This window comes from Microtus pennsylvanicus, chromosome 3 (assembly GCF_037038515.1).
Source record: "Microtus pennsylvanicus isolate mMicPen1 chromosome 3, mMicPen1.hap1, whole genome shotgun sequence".
Lineage (NCBI taxonomy): Eukaryota > Metazoa > Chordata > Mammalia > Rodentia > Cricetidae > Microtus > Microtus pennsylvanicus.
In genome coordinates this window covers 2,853,911-2,869,796 of record NC_134581.1, presented here as the reverse complement: position 1 = coordinate 2,869,796, position 15,886 = coordinate 2,853,911, and the positions used below count along the sequence as shown (strand labels likewise).

The 15,886-nt window shown below is 51.8% G+C and overlaps 1 protein-coding gene across 15 annotated transcripts in view; it reads left to right on the top strand.

The window, feature by feature from the left end:
• Trak1 (trafficking kinesin protein 1) overlaps positions 1-15,886 on the top strand; it is a 179,602-nt gene that overhangs the window by 133,235 nt on the left and 30,481 nt on the right. For all 15 annotated transcript variants that reach the window (XM_075964124.1, XM_075964120.1, XM_075964125.1 and 12 more), the window contains 4 exons: positions 580-656; positions 10,086-10,202; positions 14,415-14,515; positions 15,220-15,328. In XM_075964124.1, the coding sequence (XP_075820239.1) occupies positions 606-656; positions 10,086-10,202; positions 14,415-14,515; positions 15,220-15,328 (378 nt within the window). In that variant the 5' untranslated portion in view covers positions 580-605. The remainder of the gene's footprint in view (positions 1-579; positions 657-10,085; positions 10,203-14,414; positions 14,516-15,219; positions 15,329-15,886) is intronic.

Genomic DNA, 15,886 nt, shown 5'->3' with positions numbered 1-15,886 from the left:
AAATTCCCATTGGTCCTATATCCAAATGCAGTCATTTTGCCCACAGAGGAAAAGTCCAGGGCCTTCCTCGCTGTGCCCATGAGTCCCTTGCCACTGAGCTGAAGTGAACAACACTAGACACGTCCTCCACCGGAAGGGGCCTGAGAGTTCCTGAGCGGCCTCTCATGCTGCAGTGAGATGTCTGTGGGATGAAACTGTGTTCTGTGTGCGTGCATCCGTGTGTCGGTACACTGTGCATGCGTGTGCAGCAGCCATGGTGGCCATGTTTGTGGTACCCTACTGCTGCTGGTACGGAAACTGCACAGCTGTAGAATCTAGGCCAGGCAGGACGAAGGCTGCATGTGTCCCCGTGAACTTGTCGGCTTACGGCTGTTGTTGAGTAATTACATGGACGGCTGCGTTCTGAAAGCGGCTGCCGTTCATGCCTGTGTGGCCGGTGGCTCCTGAGGCCTTCTCATAGTTCACAGTTCAGGACAGTGTGGGTAGAACCTCTGGTGTCTGACACTCAGACACAGTTGAGGAGCCTTGGTCCCTGGACCGCCTATTGCCAACGCTCACTGCCCTTTCTGTTTCTTGCAGTTCTCTGCGCCGAAAGAGTTGGCCAGATGACAAAGACCTACAGTGACATCGACGCCGTCACGAGGCTTCTGGAGGAGGTGAGTGTCGGGGGAGGGTTCTCACGGGCTCCTTGTCTGTTTCAGGAAGGAGTCTCCCACTGGGCCCTTGCAGAATATAATCCAATGGTTTCATTTTGTTATCTCTATTTTGAGACAGGCTTTCACTATGTAGCCCTGGCTGGCCTGGAACTTGCTGTGTAGTCCAGGCTGACCTAGAACTCAGAGATCTGCCTGCCTCTGCCTCCCATCGTGCCCGGTAGCTCTGTCTTTTCACTAGTGACTATGTGCCTAGGCCTTTGCAGCTGTTGATTTTGGGAACATGTATTAGATTTGTTGAAATTATTCTCTTCACAAGAGAATCTTGTGAAGCCAAGGCTGGCCTCACACTTGCTCCTTAGCTGAGGTTGGTCTTAAACCCCTTGTACTCTGACCTCTGACCTCCTAGCCGAGATTACAGGAATGTACCATCACGGCCCAGCTGGTCCTTTAGATTGGGTTGTCCAGCCTTCTGACATTGCCATACAGGTGTGTTAGCCCACATCCATAGCTACCCTGGAATGCATAGTCACTTGGCAGGTTGCAGCTTAGATACCCCTTTTTAGATTTTCAATGTTACGAATTTATGACACAAAAACAATGCCATTTAAGTACTCGTTGGATCACCCAGTTTCTGATCAGAGAAACCTAAACTGAGCTGGAGAGGAATAAGTCCTGACCTGTGGCTTCTGAATGTAGTTCGGCGGGTGGGGCAGCATGCAGTGTCCGAATGGAAGCACAGAGCAGGTGTGGATGGCCGACTCTTGGTCAGTCAGGCTGCATGCCCTCGAGAGACTGTGATGCTCTCAGTTGGTCTCAGTGTTTGTTTTCATTTGGGAGTAGGGACTGTGATGTTCCATAAGGACACATGGCTTCACCCTGTGTATTGGTAGCCAGGGTGAACCCATAATCCCCACCCCCCCGCTGTGACCAAACCTGACAGAAACGGCTTGAGGGGGAGGGGCAAAGGCTGTAATTTGTGCTCAGTTTCAAGGAATTTCAGCGCAGCATGTCAGAGGAAGGTTTGGCTGAGAGGCTTCCCCTGTGGTAGCCAGAGCAGGAGGTGGTTGTTCATGGGGGCTGGCTAGAACCTAGACCTAGATTACAACCTTCAAAAGCCAGCTCTTAGTGACCTGCTGCCTCTGGTCAGGCTCCGCCTCCTCAACTTGCCACAGCCTCCAAAAACAGCAGCACTAGCTGGGGGGGGGGGTATGTGTTCAAAACACAAGAGCTGTGGGGGGCATCCGTTGTTCAGGTCGGACCCTAAGGGTGCCCACCTTTCAACACTGGTCCTCACCATAGCCCTGACCTTTAGTGCACAGGCAGCTTGGGCCTTGTTTTTGGAATCTCAGTGACTCGGTCTTCTTTTCTTTAGCGCCTCCCCAGGAAGAGGGGAGTGTCTTGGGGGAGACCCAGAAGGCACCGTGACTGTCGCAGGCAGTGGCGGATGGGACTGAAACAGGCAGGTCCTGACATCACACTCCTGGCAGTATGGTGGATTGGGGTTCCTGCAGTCCCCCCACTATCCACCCTCGTATCTGTCTCTCTCTTGCCTTGTTTCTTCCTTTAGTGATATTTCCACTTACCTTGGAACACGTCTGTTCTATTCTGAAGGAGACAAGAACCACTCAGCTCCACATAGGTGGCATCAGGGTTAAGACTATGTGACAGTCACTAGGGATGGTGTTTTGAGATGCTAGCTTCCTGCCTTCTGATGACACTGCAGTTGCCGCCGTCTGGTGGCTGGTGTGGGCCAGCGGCAGGCCCACTTGGCTGCACATCAGATTTGTAAATGGCATTGCTGACCCTTCCCTGTGTGATCCATTTCTCTAGCAAGGTCACTGTGGGAGACGTGTTTCTGACATCGGCCCCTAGCCCCAGGTCCTTGCAGCTGCCAGATCTTTGGGGGGATTCTCCATCTATACCCTCATCTCTATTCTGGATCTTGGTAGGGTTGCCCTCACCCTGTTCTGTTGGCCTCCTGCTGTTGCATTAATAATTCTTCTTCTTCAAAAAAAAAAAAAACCCAATTCAAATTCCCACTTCCTCCCCTCCTCCCACTCCCCCCCACTCCCTCCACACACTCTCCCCCCACCCACCTCTAGTCTTAAGAGAGGGCAAGGCACCCTGCCCTGTGGGAAGTCCAAGGCCCTTCCCACTACATCCAGGTTGAGCAAGGTATACATCCAAAGAGAATAGGATCCCAAAAAGCCAGTACATGCAGTGGAGACAAATCCCAGTGCCATTGTCATTGGCCCCTCACTCTGTCCTGACTGTCAACCACATTTAGAGGGACTAGTTTGATCCCATGCTCGTTCATTCCCAGTCCAGCTGGAGTTGGTGAGCTCCCATTAGCTCAGGCACACTGTCTCAGTGGGTGAACCAACCCTCATGGTCCTGACTTCCCTGCTCACACTCTCCCTCCTTCTGCTCTTCAACCGGACCTTGGGAGCTCAGTCCAGTGCTCTGATGTGGGTCTCTGCCTCTGTTTCCATCTGTCGTTGGACAAAGGTTCTATGGTGATGTTTAAGATAATCATAAGTCTGACTACAGGGCAAGGCCAGTTCAGGCACCCTCTCTATTGCTCATCCTTGTGGATTCCTGGGAATTTTTCTAGAGTCAGGTTTCTTGCTAACCCCAAAATGGCTCCCTCAATCAAGATATCTCTTTCCTTGCTCTCATATCTGTCCTTCCTCCATCTCAACTATCCCATTCCCTTAAGCTCTCCCCAACCCTCCCCTTCTCCCTTCCTCTTCTCCTTCTGCCCCTATACCTGCCCCCATGCTCCCAAATTTTGTCAGGTGATCTTGTGTGCTTCCAATTTCCAGGTGGATCTATATATGTTTTTCTTTGGGTTCACCTTATTACTTAGCTTTTCTAGGATCACGAACTATAGGCTCAATGTCCTTTGTTTATGGCTAGAATCCACTTATGAGTGAGTACATACCATATTCATATTTTTGGGTCTGGGTTATCTCACTCAGGATAGTGTTTTCTATTTCCATCCATTTGCATGCAAACTTCAAGATGTCATTGCTTTTTTACCACTGAGTAGTACTCTAATGTGTAGATGTGCCACGCTTTCTTTATCCATTCTTCCATTGAGGGGCATCTAGGTTGTCTCCAGGTTCTGGCTATTACAAATAAAGCTTCTACGAACATAGTTGAACAAATGCTTTTGTAGTATGATTGGACATCTTTTGGGTGTATTCCCAAGAGTGGTATTGCTGGATCCTGAGGTAGGTTGACTCCCAATTTTCTGAGAAACCGCCACACTGATTTCCAAAGTGGTTGCACAAGTTTGCATTCTCACCAGCAATGGATGAGTGTTCCCCTTACTCCACAACCTCTCCAGCTATCATTAGTGTTTTTGATTTTAGCCATTCTGATAGATGTAAGATGGTATCTCAAAGTTGTTTTGATTTGCATTTCCCTGATAGCTAAGGATGTTGAACATGTCCTTAAGTATCTTTTGTCCATTTGAAATTCTTCTGTTAAGAATTCTCCATTTAGTTCAGTACCCCATTTTTTAATTGGGTTATTTAGAATTTTAATGTCTAATTTCTTGAGTTCTTTATATATTCTGGAGGTCAGTCCTTTGGTTGATGTGGGGTTGGTGAAGATCTTCTTCCTTATTGACAGTAATTCTACGGGCGCTCTTGACAGTAGATGCTGTTAGGGTGGAGGGACTGGTTCTGAGATCCCAAAGGCTTTCCACCCCCGCTCATAACCACTCCCTCTCAGATGGGACTCAGCTTCTTTGCCTGTTGTCTTTGCTATTCCTGAGTCTCTGGTAATACCGCCTGTTGATTGTTAGGAGGACATTTCCACTTTCAGAGTCACCTGGGCCCTGCTGCCCTGCTGCCCTGGGCATCTATAGCCCAGAGATGTGGTACATCCTTGGCTGTGGTGCATCTGAGGTCTCACTGTGAGGTGTTCCATGGGGTACTACCCTTCTCTCTGCTGTGACAGCCAAAGGCCCCTTCCAGACCTGGATATCTTGTCCTTTGTGCAGAGGCCCTGTGTGAAGAACTCTCTTTTAGGCCAGGCTTGGTAGTGCAGGCCTGTGATCTCAGCACTGGGAAGGCCCAGGTAGAGGAGGGTAAGGAGTTCAAGGTCATCCTCAGTTAGCAGTGAGTTTGGGGCTAGCCTGGGCTACAGGAAACTGTCTCAAACAAATTTTCTTTAAAAGAATTTACTTTTCCCTGGTTAATTTTCTGACTAAATCATGGTTGTATGAAATATGAGCCCTCCTTTTTAGAAGTATTTGAGTTAGAGGGAAGAATGTCATATCTCATTGGAGCAGTTTCTCCTCTTGGCTCTCCGTAGTGCCTTCCTGCTTTATTTTTGATGGTCATTTGCGTCTGCACCTCTGTGTTTTATAAATAGCAACTTCCCCCTTTGTCCTTGCTCCTAATGAGACATCACAGGGAAGTCCCTGCCTTCCTCTGGACCTGGGCGTCTTGGAGTCTGACTGCCACTGCCAGTCATGTGACCGTCACCCCAGGCTGTTCCTGCTGGGCCCTGTGCCTCTGTTCAGGAATGCTGCTTTGCACACCTGACCTGCTGTGTGCAGGGTGCACAGGGTTTGCCCAGGCTGTTCAGGCAGCTGCAAGCTGTGTGTTTGTCTGTATCTGTGTGTGTATGTGTGTCTGTCTGTCTCTGTGTCTGTGTGTTTGTGTCTCTGTGTGAGTTGGGGAGGCTCCATACTGGAAGGAGATTCTGAATTTTGTCCTGACTGGCTGTATTAGGAATGTCCCAGAATCCATCTCTACCCCAGTAGCAGCACGCTTTCCATTGGCCGTAGTTTTCTTTTTATCCTAAAACTGGTGAATGGAATGAGTCACTGCGAAGCGTGGGAGTCGGCTAAGCCTGCAGGAAGAGTGCCAGCCAGCCGATGTGTGGTGCTAACCAGCGCCAGGGTCAGGTTGTGGGCTTTCAAGCTACCTTGATTAATTTCTCAGAGAATAAAGAACTAGATTTTGACTGGCTTGTTCCAGGGTCCGAGTTAGCTATTTATAGAATCCGGTTGTCACTAAGGTTAAAGTCGAGCTCTTTTCCTGGCTGTTTTTTTAATTTTGGAACTAAATGTTTAGGAAGTGACTCGTTACTCCCCCCCCCCCCCACACACACCGCTACACGCCCATGCACACATTCTTACACACCCCTGCACACACATGTATGCAAATACCTTGCCCCATACCTGTGATTCTCAAAAGAAGCCTAAGTAGCCTGTTGCCTGGGTAAACCTAGGCAGAGCCAGGCGTGGCTGTGTGTGTGGAGGGGTCGGGAATTCAAGGTCAGCCTGGGCTGCACGTCCAGACCCTGTCTCTAAACAACAATAACAGACACTCAAAGACAAGCTAGACAAGAAGACTGGAGAAGGACAGCAACTTCAGGTGTTCCTGTCACCCAGGTGCAGATGACGTGCCCTGGGTAATTACTATACAGATTAGATTTCCAGAGTAGGCCTGTGATGGCTGCTCTCAGCAGGGCCGAGAGCAAGAGGACAGAGGCCCTTGGGTGTGAGGTGTGGTCAGTGGGGCAAAGGCTTCCCGTGTGAGCTCACTGCCCTCTTGTTCTCTGTCCTCATCTCTCCTAGGCGCCAGCCTTCTCTGTCCCTTGGGAAGCCTTGTTCTTCGTGTCCTCCAGTGCTCCTTGCATTTCTGCCTTCCGTGCTCCCTGGCCCACTGCCTGTAGTGCTCCCCGCTCCACTGCCTGTAGTGCTCCCTGCCCCACTGCCTTCCATGCTCCCTGCTCCACTGCCTGTAGTGCTCCCTGCTCCACTGCCTGTAGTGCTCCCTGCTCCACTGCCTTCCATGCTCTCCGCTCCACTGCCTGCCGTGCTCCCTGCCCCACTGTCTGTAGTGCTCCCTGCCCCACTGCCTGCTGTGCTCCCCGCTCCACTGCCTGCCGTGCTCCCTGCCCCACTGCCTGCCGTGCTCCCTGCCCCACTGCCTTCCATGCTCCCCTGCCTGCCGTGCTCCCTGCCCCACTGTCTGTAGTGCTCCCTGCCCCACTGTCTGTAGTGCTCCCTGCTCCACTGCCTGTTGTGCTTCCTGCCCCACTGCCTGCCGTGTTCCCTGCCCCACTGCCTGCCGTGCTCCCCGCTCCACTGCCTGCCGTGCTCCCCGCCCCACTGCCTACCGTGCTCCCTGCCTCACTGCCTGCCGTGCTCCCTGCCTCACTGCCTGCCGTGCTCCCTGCCCCACTGCCTATAGTGCTCCCTGCCCCACTGCCTGCTGTGCTCCCTGCCCCACTGTCTGTAGTGCTTCCCGCTCCACTGCCTGCCGTGCTCCCCGCTCCACTGCCTGTCGTACTCCCTGCCTCACTGCCTGCCGTGCTCCCTGCCCCACTGCCTGCCGTGCTCCCTGCCCCACTGTCTGTAGTGCTTCCCGCTCCACTGCCTGCTGTGCTCCCTGCTCCACTGTCTGTAGTGCTTCCCGCTCCACTGCCTGCTGTGCTCCTTTCATTGAGGATTCACATCTGTGCTTGTAGGAAGTTAGCAGCTTGGGTGGGGCAATGGCCATGAGGAATGGGGTCACGAAGGGAGTATAAGGAGTTCTCTGCGCCTGCTGACCATCCCGTCTGGACTGGGCAGTTGTCCTATCAGAGAATTTAGCAGGCCTGAGTTGGATTTAGGGAGGCCACACTTCTGCGGAGAAGTGGGCATCATGACTGCGGTTTTAGCTGCCAGAAAGAGGGCCGGAACCTTTCTGATTTATGCTACTCTCGAGTCTGCCTCTGGGGACTGAGCTCTGGGCTGAGTCTGGGTCTCACAGTCTCCATGTCCTTCCCTCAGCGAAGCGAAGCTCTGAGTCTGAGAGGTGACAGGGAGTGAGGAATCCCCTGTGGCAGGGCTGAGCCTCCCTGATTGCCTGGGCTGTCGCTGTGTCCCTTGGCCATGAGGAAGCCAGGTAGGGGAAGTACAGGGTATTTGTGGCTGAGCTTCCGTACACGTACGACCAAAGACTGAGCATGAAATAGCACCTGAACTATGTGGGAGGCGATATTTTTATTTTTGAGCTGTTGTTTTTCATTTAAAGCAATGTAAGAAGTCGGTTTGAACACTCTGTTTTCAGTGAGAGGCTTACTTAGAGTCCATCCGAATCCCAGAGGAGCAGGTTGCACTAGGCCCCGCTCCTCTAACTGGGGCCTGCGTGTCTCAAAACAGAGTTAGAAAGTTAACAAATAACCCCCTTCATGATGAGCATTTTTTATTTTCTTTAATTTTTTTTAAAAAAGGCTTATTTTTATGTGTATGTGTGTTGTGCCTGTCTGTGCACTGTGCCTGGTGCCCACAGAGGCCAGAAGAGAGCGTTGGATTCCCTGGGACAGGAGTTCCAAAAGGTGTGGGCAGCCATGTGAGTGCAGGGACCCGAACCCGGGTCCTCTGGAAGAGCAGTCAGTGCTCTTAATACATTCTGCTACGTGACTGAGCCCGTGGTCAGAACGGGTGGGATACATCTCAAACTCCAAATTGTTCATTGCATAAGGGTAGGTGACCCAGACCAATGAGTTGGGGAATTTGCGAAAAAGTCCCAGCTTATGGGAGGAGAGGACAGGAATTTCTCATGACCCAGAACTGTAAAAATGACAGATTTGCACCGAATCAGCACACCGTCCATGTTCACCTTGCTCCATGCTGGATCCCCGTCTGTATAATGGTGTGTGAGAAACTGATTCATTTTCTCTATTATCTCTTGAACCTTTATTATCTTATTTCCAATGAACAGGACATCAATTGCAATTACTTTAGTGATTTCTCAGCTCACCTGTGGTTATGTAGTCTGAGGTTTGAACAAAACTATAGTGCTCCTGATTCTGGAGAAAACAAACATTCAGGCCACTAGGGTAGTTAGAGCCTTGTGTGGCATCAGAGTCCCCAACCGTCGGTGCTCCAGGCTGCCACTTCTGTGCTTCCATTTCCTAGAGCAAATGACAGGTCTAGACTGTGAAGTGGTGTGGTCTCCTAGAACGGCTTTCATCTCACCACCCTCCCGTCTACCGCATGCAGGTGAATCTCATGGAGATGGATTTGGAGTTGGCGTCTGTCCCCTACCTGGGACATCTCTCTTCCCACAGAGGCAGTCATGTCTTTGTATGGGCTGCTCCGTCTGACTTTTGTCACGGTTGAGCTAGCAAAACATCTTGTTTGTAAACCAGCTGCTACAGTTTCTCTGCACTTTGAAAATTCTTTTCTAAAAATAAAGTTAAATGCCGGGCGGTGGTGGCGCACGCCTTTAATCCCAGCACTCTGGAGGCAGAGGCAGGCGGATCTCTGGGAGTTCGAGGCCAGCCTGGTCTACAAAAGCTAGTTCCAGGACAGAAACCAAAGCTACAGAGAAACCCTGTCTGGAAACAAGCAAACAAAAAAATAAAATAAAATTTAAATAAGAAAGTGAAACAAGCAAAACAAATGCAATTGCTTCTGAGTGACTTTACACGTTTTCATTTCAGGGGTCAGAGTGGAGACCGCCTGATGAGAGCTAAGGAGGCCTGTCTTCCTGCGTCAGCCCTTTGCTCTATTCAGGGCCATTCACCCCCCATCCATCCATCCATCCATCCATCCATCGACACCCCACCCTGTCCATCTATTTATTGATTCATGTGTCTATCATCCACCCACCCATCCACCCACCCGTCTACCCACCCACCCATCCTTCCATCCATCCACCCATCCATCCATCCATCCATCCATCCATCCATCCATCCATCCATCCACCCATCCATCCACCCATCCACCCATTCACCCTCCCGTCCATCCACCCACCCGTCTACCCATCCATCCATCCATCCATCCATCCATCCACCCATCCACCCACCCATCCACTCACCCATCCATCCATCTACCCACCTTCCCATCCACCCACCCACCCACCCATCCATCCATCTACTCACCCATCCATCCATCCATCCATCCATCCATCCATCCATCCATCTACCCACCCATTCACCCTCCCATCCATCCACCCACCCATTCACCCTCCCATCCATCCACCCACCCATCTATCCATCCATCCATCCATCCATCCATCCACCCACCCACCCACCCACCCATTCACCCTCCCGTCCATCCATCCATCCATCCATCCATCCATCCATCCATCCAACCATCCATCCACCCATCCATCCATCCACCCACCCATTCACCCTCCCGTCCATCCATCCATCCGAGTCAGTGTGCTGGCTCTCAAGTGGGGGAAATGTTATCAGTGACTAAACAAATAATTTTTCCTTCCGTGTCTTTGGTTTCCATCAACTCTCCCTGTACATGTACGACCGAGGTCGTCTTGATTAGGCACCAAATACCTGGATGGAGAGTTGTCAATTATCCCACAGTTTTGGGGTACACCCATCTTACACTGAGCCCTGTTGTCTCCTCCAGGATGCATAGGGTTAAGTCTCCATTCTCCCTCTTGTCCATTACAGAAAGAACGGGATTTGGAGTTGGCCGCACGGATCGGCCAGTCATTGTTGAAGAAGAACAAGACCCTAACTGAGAGGAACGAACTACTGGAAGAGCAGGTGGAACACATCCGGGAGGAGGTGAGGACCCCAGCCTGGGAGTTGTCGGTAGTGAGTGGGAGAATATGTGCAGGCATAGGAATGGCTTAGTCCTCAGAGAGCCTGGACTCTTAAGTGTAGAAGAACACACAGCCCATAGAGTAAGCAGGCGAGGAGCCAGGCAAGGAGCCAGTGATCCTTAACACTACTCACTCCTTACATCGATACAGCTGTGTAAGTGTGAGAGAACAGGGCACACCACAGCCTGCGGTTTCCATTGTACACACAACCTTGTGAGTGTGAGAACAGTGCACACCACAGCCTGCGGTTTCCATTGTACACACAACCTTGTGAGTGTGAGAACAGTGCACACCACAGCCTGATGTTTCCATTGTACACACAACCGTGTGAGTGTGAGAACAGTGCACACCACAGCCTGCGGTTTCCATTGTACACACAACCGTGTGAGTGTGAGAACAGGGCACACCACAGCCTGATGTTTCCATTGTACACACAACCGTGTGGGTGTGAGAACAGTGCACACCACAGCCTGATGTTTCCATTGTACACACAACCGTGTGAGTGTGAGAACAGGGCACACCACAGCCTGATGTTTCCATTGTACACACAACCGTGTGAGTGTGAGAACAGGGCACACCACAGCCTGCGGTTTCCATTGTACACACAACCGTGTGAGTGTGAGAACAGGGCACACCACAGCCTGCGGTTTCCATTGTACACACAACCGTGTGAGTGTGAGAACAGGGCACACCACAGCCTGCGGTTTCCATTGTACACACAACCGTGTGAGTGTGAGAACAGGGCACACCACAGCCTGATGTTTCCATTGTACACACAACCGTGTGAGTGTGAGAACAGTGCACACCACAGCCTGCGGTTTCCATTGTACACACAACCATGTGAGTGTGAGAACAGGGCACACCACAGCCTGATGTTTCCATTGTACACACAACCGTGTGGGTGTGAGAACAGTGCACACCACAGCCTGATGTTTCCATTGTACACACAACCGTGTGAGTGTGAGAACAGGGCACACCACAGCCTGATGTTTCCATTGTACACACAACCGTGTGAGTGTGAGAACAGGGCACACCACAGCCTGCGGTTTCCATTGTACACACAACCGTGCGAGTGTGAGAACAGGGCACACCACAGCCTGCGGTTTCCATTGTACACACAACCGTGTGAGTGTGAGAACAGGGCACACCACAGCCTGATGTTTCCATTGTACACACAACCGTGTGAGTGTGAGAACAGGGCACACCACAGCCTGCGGTTTCCATTGTACACACAACCGTGCGAGTGTGAGAACAGGGCACACCACAGCCTGCGGTTTCCATTGTACACACAACCGTGTGAGTGTGAGAACAGGGCACACCACAGCCTGATGTTTCCATTGTACACACAACCGTGTGAGTGTGAGAACAGGGCACACCACAGCCTGCGGTTTCCATTGCACAAGCTCACTGTTTTCATCTTAACTCATGGCTGTCGGGGGAGAGGGGACAGACTGTCTTGGCATCCTGAAAGGGAACCTACAGTCACGAGGTGTAGCACAATTAAGAAAAACCCAGAGATAGACTTTGGGGTTCAGCCTGAAGATCAGAAAAGCAAAACAGCCAGTCACTAGCTCTTACCTCTACCTCAGTCTGAAATGTTGATCCTGCCTCCAGGAATCTCAGAATGAGACTGTGTCTAAGGGCTGTCTCCTCCCGTCTTACAATCCTCTCTAGGGCTGAGATTAAAGGTGTGCACCACTACTGCCCGGTTTCTATGGTAAACTAGTGTGGCTACTAGGATTAAAGGTGCCACCACTGCCTGGTCTGTAAGGCTGACCAGTGGGGCTGTTTTACTCTCTGAACTTCAGGCAAGCTTTATTTATTGAAATACAAATGAAATATCACTACAAGGAGGAAGGATGCTCCTTTCCTGGAGTGAGGTATAGACTCCGTGGAGACTATTAGAATCAGATGGAGTTGAAGGAACGGGTTCGGGGCTAGAGCCCAGCGTCCTCTGTGGCTCCTTTCCCCTCAGCCTGTTTTCCTGAGGACTCTTCCTCCTCACCCTTTCTCACTGTCCCTCAGTAACTTTCTCGGTGGGAAAGGGTGCTTTTCCTTGACCCTACGGTGTAGTCAGTCTTTGACTTTTTCTTTTTCTCATTAAAGCCATTCCTAGATTGAGTTTAATGTTTTAAGTCAACCTGTAAGAAAGGGTCTCATCTCCAGCCTGCCATCTGAGGTGGTAAACTGGAGGGCTGTAGTATTGGGATGGTTAACTGGAGGGCTGTAGTATTGGGATGGTAAACTGGAGGGCTGTAGTATTGGGATGGTAAACTGGAGGGCTGTAGTATTGAGATGGTAAACTGGAGGGCTGTAGTATTGGGATGGTAAACTGGAGGGCTGTAGTATTGGGATGGTAAACTGGAAGGCTGTAGTATTGAGATGGTAACCTGGAAGGCTGTAGTATTGGGATGGTAAACTGGAAGGCTGTAGTATTGGGATGGTAAACTGGAAGGCTGTAGTATTGGGATGGTAAACTGGAAGGCTGTAGTATTGGGATGGTAAACTGGAAGGCTGTAGTATTGGGATGGTAAACTGGAAGGCTGTAGTATTGGGATGGTAAACTGGAAGGCTGTAGTATTGGGATGGTAAACTGGAGGGCTGTAGTATTGAGATGGTAAACTGGAAGGCTGTAGTATTGAGATGGTAAACTGGAAGGCTGTAGTATTGAGATGGTAAACTGGAAGGCTGTAGTATTGAGATGGTAAACTGGAAGGCTGTAGTATTGAGATGGTAAACTGGAAGGCTGTAGTATTGAGGTGGTAAACTGGAAGGCTGTAGTATTGAGATGGTAAACTGGAAGGCTGTAGTATTGAGATGGTAAACTGGAAGGCTGTAGTATTGAGGTGGTAAACTGGAAGGCTGTAATATTGGGATGGTAAACTGGAAGGCTGTAGTATTGGGATGGTAAACTGGAAGGCTGTAGTATTGGGATGGTAAACTGGAAGGCTGTAGTATTGGGATGGTAAACTGGAAGGCTGTAGTATTGGGATGGTAAACTGGAAGGCTGTAGTATTGAGATGGTAAACTGGAAGGCTGTAGTATTGGGATGGTAAACTGGAAGGCTGTAGTATTGGGAAGTAAAGGTATTCTTGCCTTCTCTGGCCCAGGGAAATGGCTTCAGTTAGGGAGAAAGCACATGGGCTAGGATGTCCTTCTGAGCAGAGGGACACGCCACCTAGGATTCGCCGACTGGCCTCCTTCCATGGCCATCTGTGTGAGACCCCCTCGGCCTGCATGAAGGATGTCCCACCCTGTAGGATGCAGATGCCGTGCTTCCTGGGAGAATCTCCGAACGCAAAAACTCTGAGGCCATGCTTCTCTTTGGAGAATTATTGAGTGATCCCTTTAAGTAGAAGAGCCCTTACACAGTATATAATCCAAGTAGATCCTCCAAGAAGACAGAGTCCACTCACTCCCTGTGTGGTGTAGGAAAGCTGGAACAAGCCCCAAGCTGCATCAGAAAACAGACTTCCCATTCTCCTTCACGGCCCTGGTCCTGTGCTTATCAGTATTCGGTGCTGGACGGGCAGATGAGAAGTTTCACAGTATCCACTGCGTATCTGAAAGCCTTGAGCCGGATTCGGCAACATTTGCAAAGCCCGCCCCCCCCCCCCCCCCCAGCAGTCAGCAGCTTGGCTTTCCTCCCGGCTCATCGTTTCCTCGCACACCCCAAGTTTCTGCCCAGTAACCATTGTGTGCAGGGTAGTGCCTGACCAGCTTGGCCAGGGACACTGTGAGGTGTGTGGTCACACAGAGGAGCTGTGGTTTCCTAAGTGGCAGCCCACCTGGAGTGGGCACGTGCTCAGATCTGCACTGAGAGGGCATCTGACAAAGCCAGTGGCCTCTCTTGTTTATATTACGGTTCATTGTTCTGACCACTTGCCCAGCTGGTCATTTGGCCACTTCCAAAGCCAATAGACAGTCTCACCCCCACCCTGGTCATCATTCCAGAACCTTCCGCTCTTCTATCTGCTCTTCTAAATAAATATGGTGAACATAGTTTTCCACCTAGATGTCCACCCAGACGGCATTGATTAGGTTTTTGTTAATTGGGCAGACTCAATGCCTTGAAATTTCAAGTAGTGAATCAGTCCCCATGTGGGGGTCTGAGCACAGAGGGGACATTGCCACCTTCCAGAAAGGTCCAGCCTGCTCTTTGCTGTCCTCATAGGTGTCTCAGCTCCGACACGAGCTGTCAATGAAGGATGAGCTGCTTCAGTTCTACACCAGTGCGGCCGAGGAGAGCGAGCCCGAGTCCGTCTGCTCCACCCCGTAAGTCACCAGCGTGGCCCCTGGAGCCCAGGGGCAGATGTCCGTGGGGGCCTCTAGGCAGGGTCACCAGCAGCTTGGCTTCCCCTCTGAAGGCCTCAGATACAGCCTTCTCACGCTTCAGTGGGAGTCTCAGGGCAGAGAGCTCTGTCTCCTTACAGGCTCCATTGCTGGCTTGTCAGAGCAGCCATGTGCCCAGCACATTCATGGGAACAGGGCGGGCTAACACACAGATCCCTGAGCCTCTCATTGGGGGGCCCAGTGACCACTTTGGGGTCCCAGCTCTGTTGTGACTCGGAGGCCATGTTACTTCACCCTGTCTTCACTGCAGAATGGAGCTATTAAGAACGCTCGGGTCTCAGGGTTATGACCCCGAGTTTACACATGCGGCCTACATAGAGCACTTGCTTTTGGATTTAATTAATTTATCTGTGTACATCGGGGGATGACACAGACCGTGACTTTCGGCTTGCATGTGGAACTTTCAGGATTTTCTCCTTCCGCCATGTTGGTCTTGGCCCTGGGTGTTGAACCATCTCACCATCCTGTAAAACATCCCTTGTGATTCTGTGTGCATCTTAAGAGTTACACGAACTCTCGGAATTGCATTGGTTAAATGAAGCCAACCCCCTCTACCCCACCGAGCTCCTACACCTTTGGGTACCCCTTCCTGGTCTCTTCCCTGACGGAGTGCGCTTTTCTCCCAGACTGAAGAGGAATGAGTCATCCTCCTCCGTCCAGAACTACTTCCACCTGGACTCCCTTCAGAAGAAGCTGAAGGACCTCGAAGAGGAGAACGTTGTACTTCGATCTGAGGTGACACGCACCCCCTGCTGGTGCCCCTTGGAAGGGTGGGGTGTCTCCCTGGCAGCAGAAGTTGTGGTGGCAGCCATCTGCTGAACTCCGGCCTGAGCTTGTTCTCCCCAGCCAGGGTGTCCCGAGGCAGGCTCGGCCGTGTCCTCCCCAGCCAGGGTGTCCCGAGGCAGGCTCGGCCGTGTCCTCCCCAGCCAGGGTGTCCCGAGGCAGGCTCGGCCGTGTCCACCCCAGCCAGGGTGTCCCGAGGCAGGCTCGGCCGTGTCCTCCCCAGCCAGGGTGTCCCGAGGCAGGCTCGGCCGTGTCCTCCCCAGCCAGGGTGTCCCGAGGCAGGCTCGGCCGTGTCCTCCCCAGCCAGGGTGTCCCGAGGCAGGCTCGGCCGTGTCCTCCCCAGCCAGGGTGTCCCGAGGCAGGCTCGGCCGTGTCCTCCCCAGCCAGGGTGTCCCGAGGCAGGCTCGGCCGTGTCCTCCCCAGCCAGGGTGTCCCGAGGCAGGCTCGGCCGTGTCCTCCCCAGCCAGGGTGTCCCGAGGCAGGCTCGGCCGTGTCCTCCCCAGCCAGGGT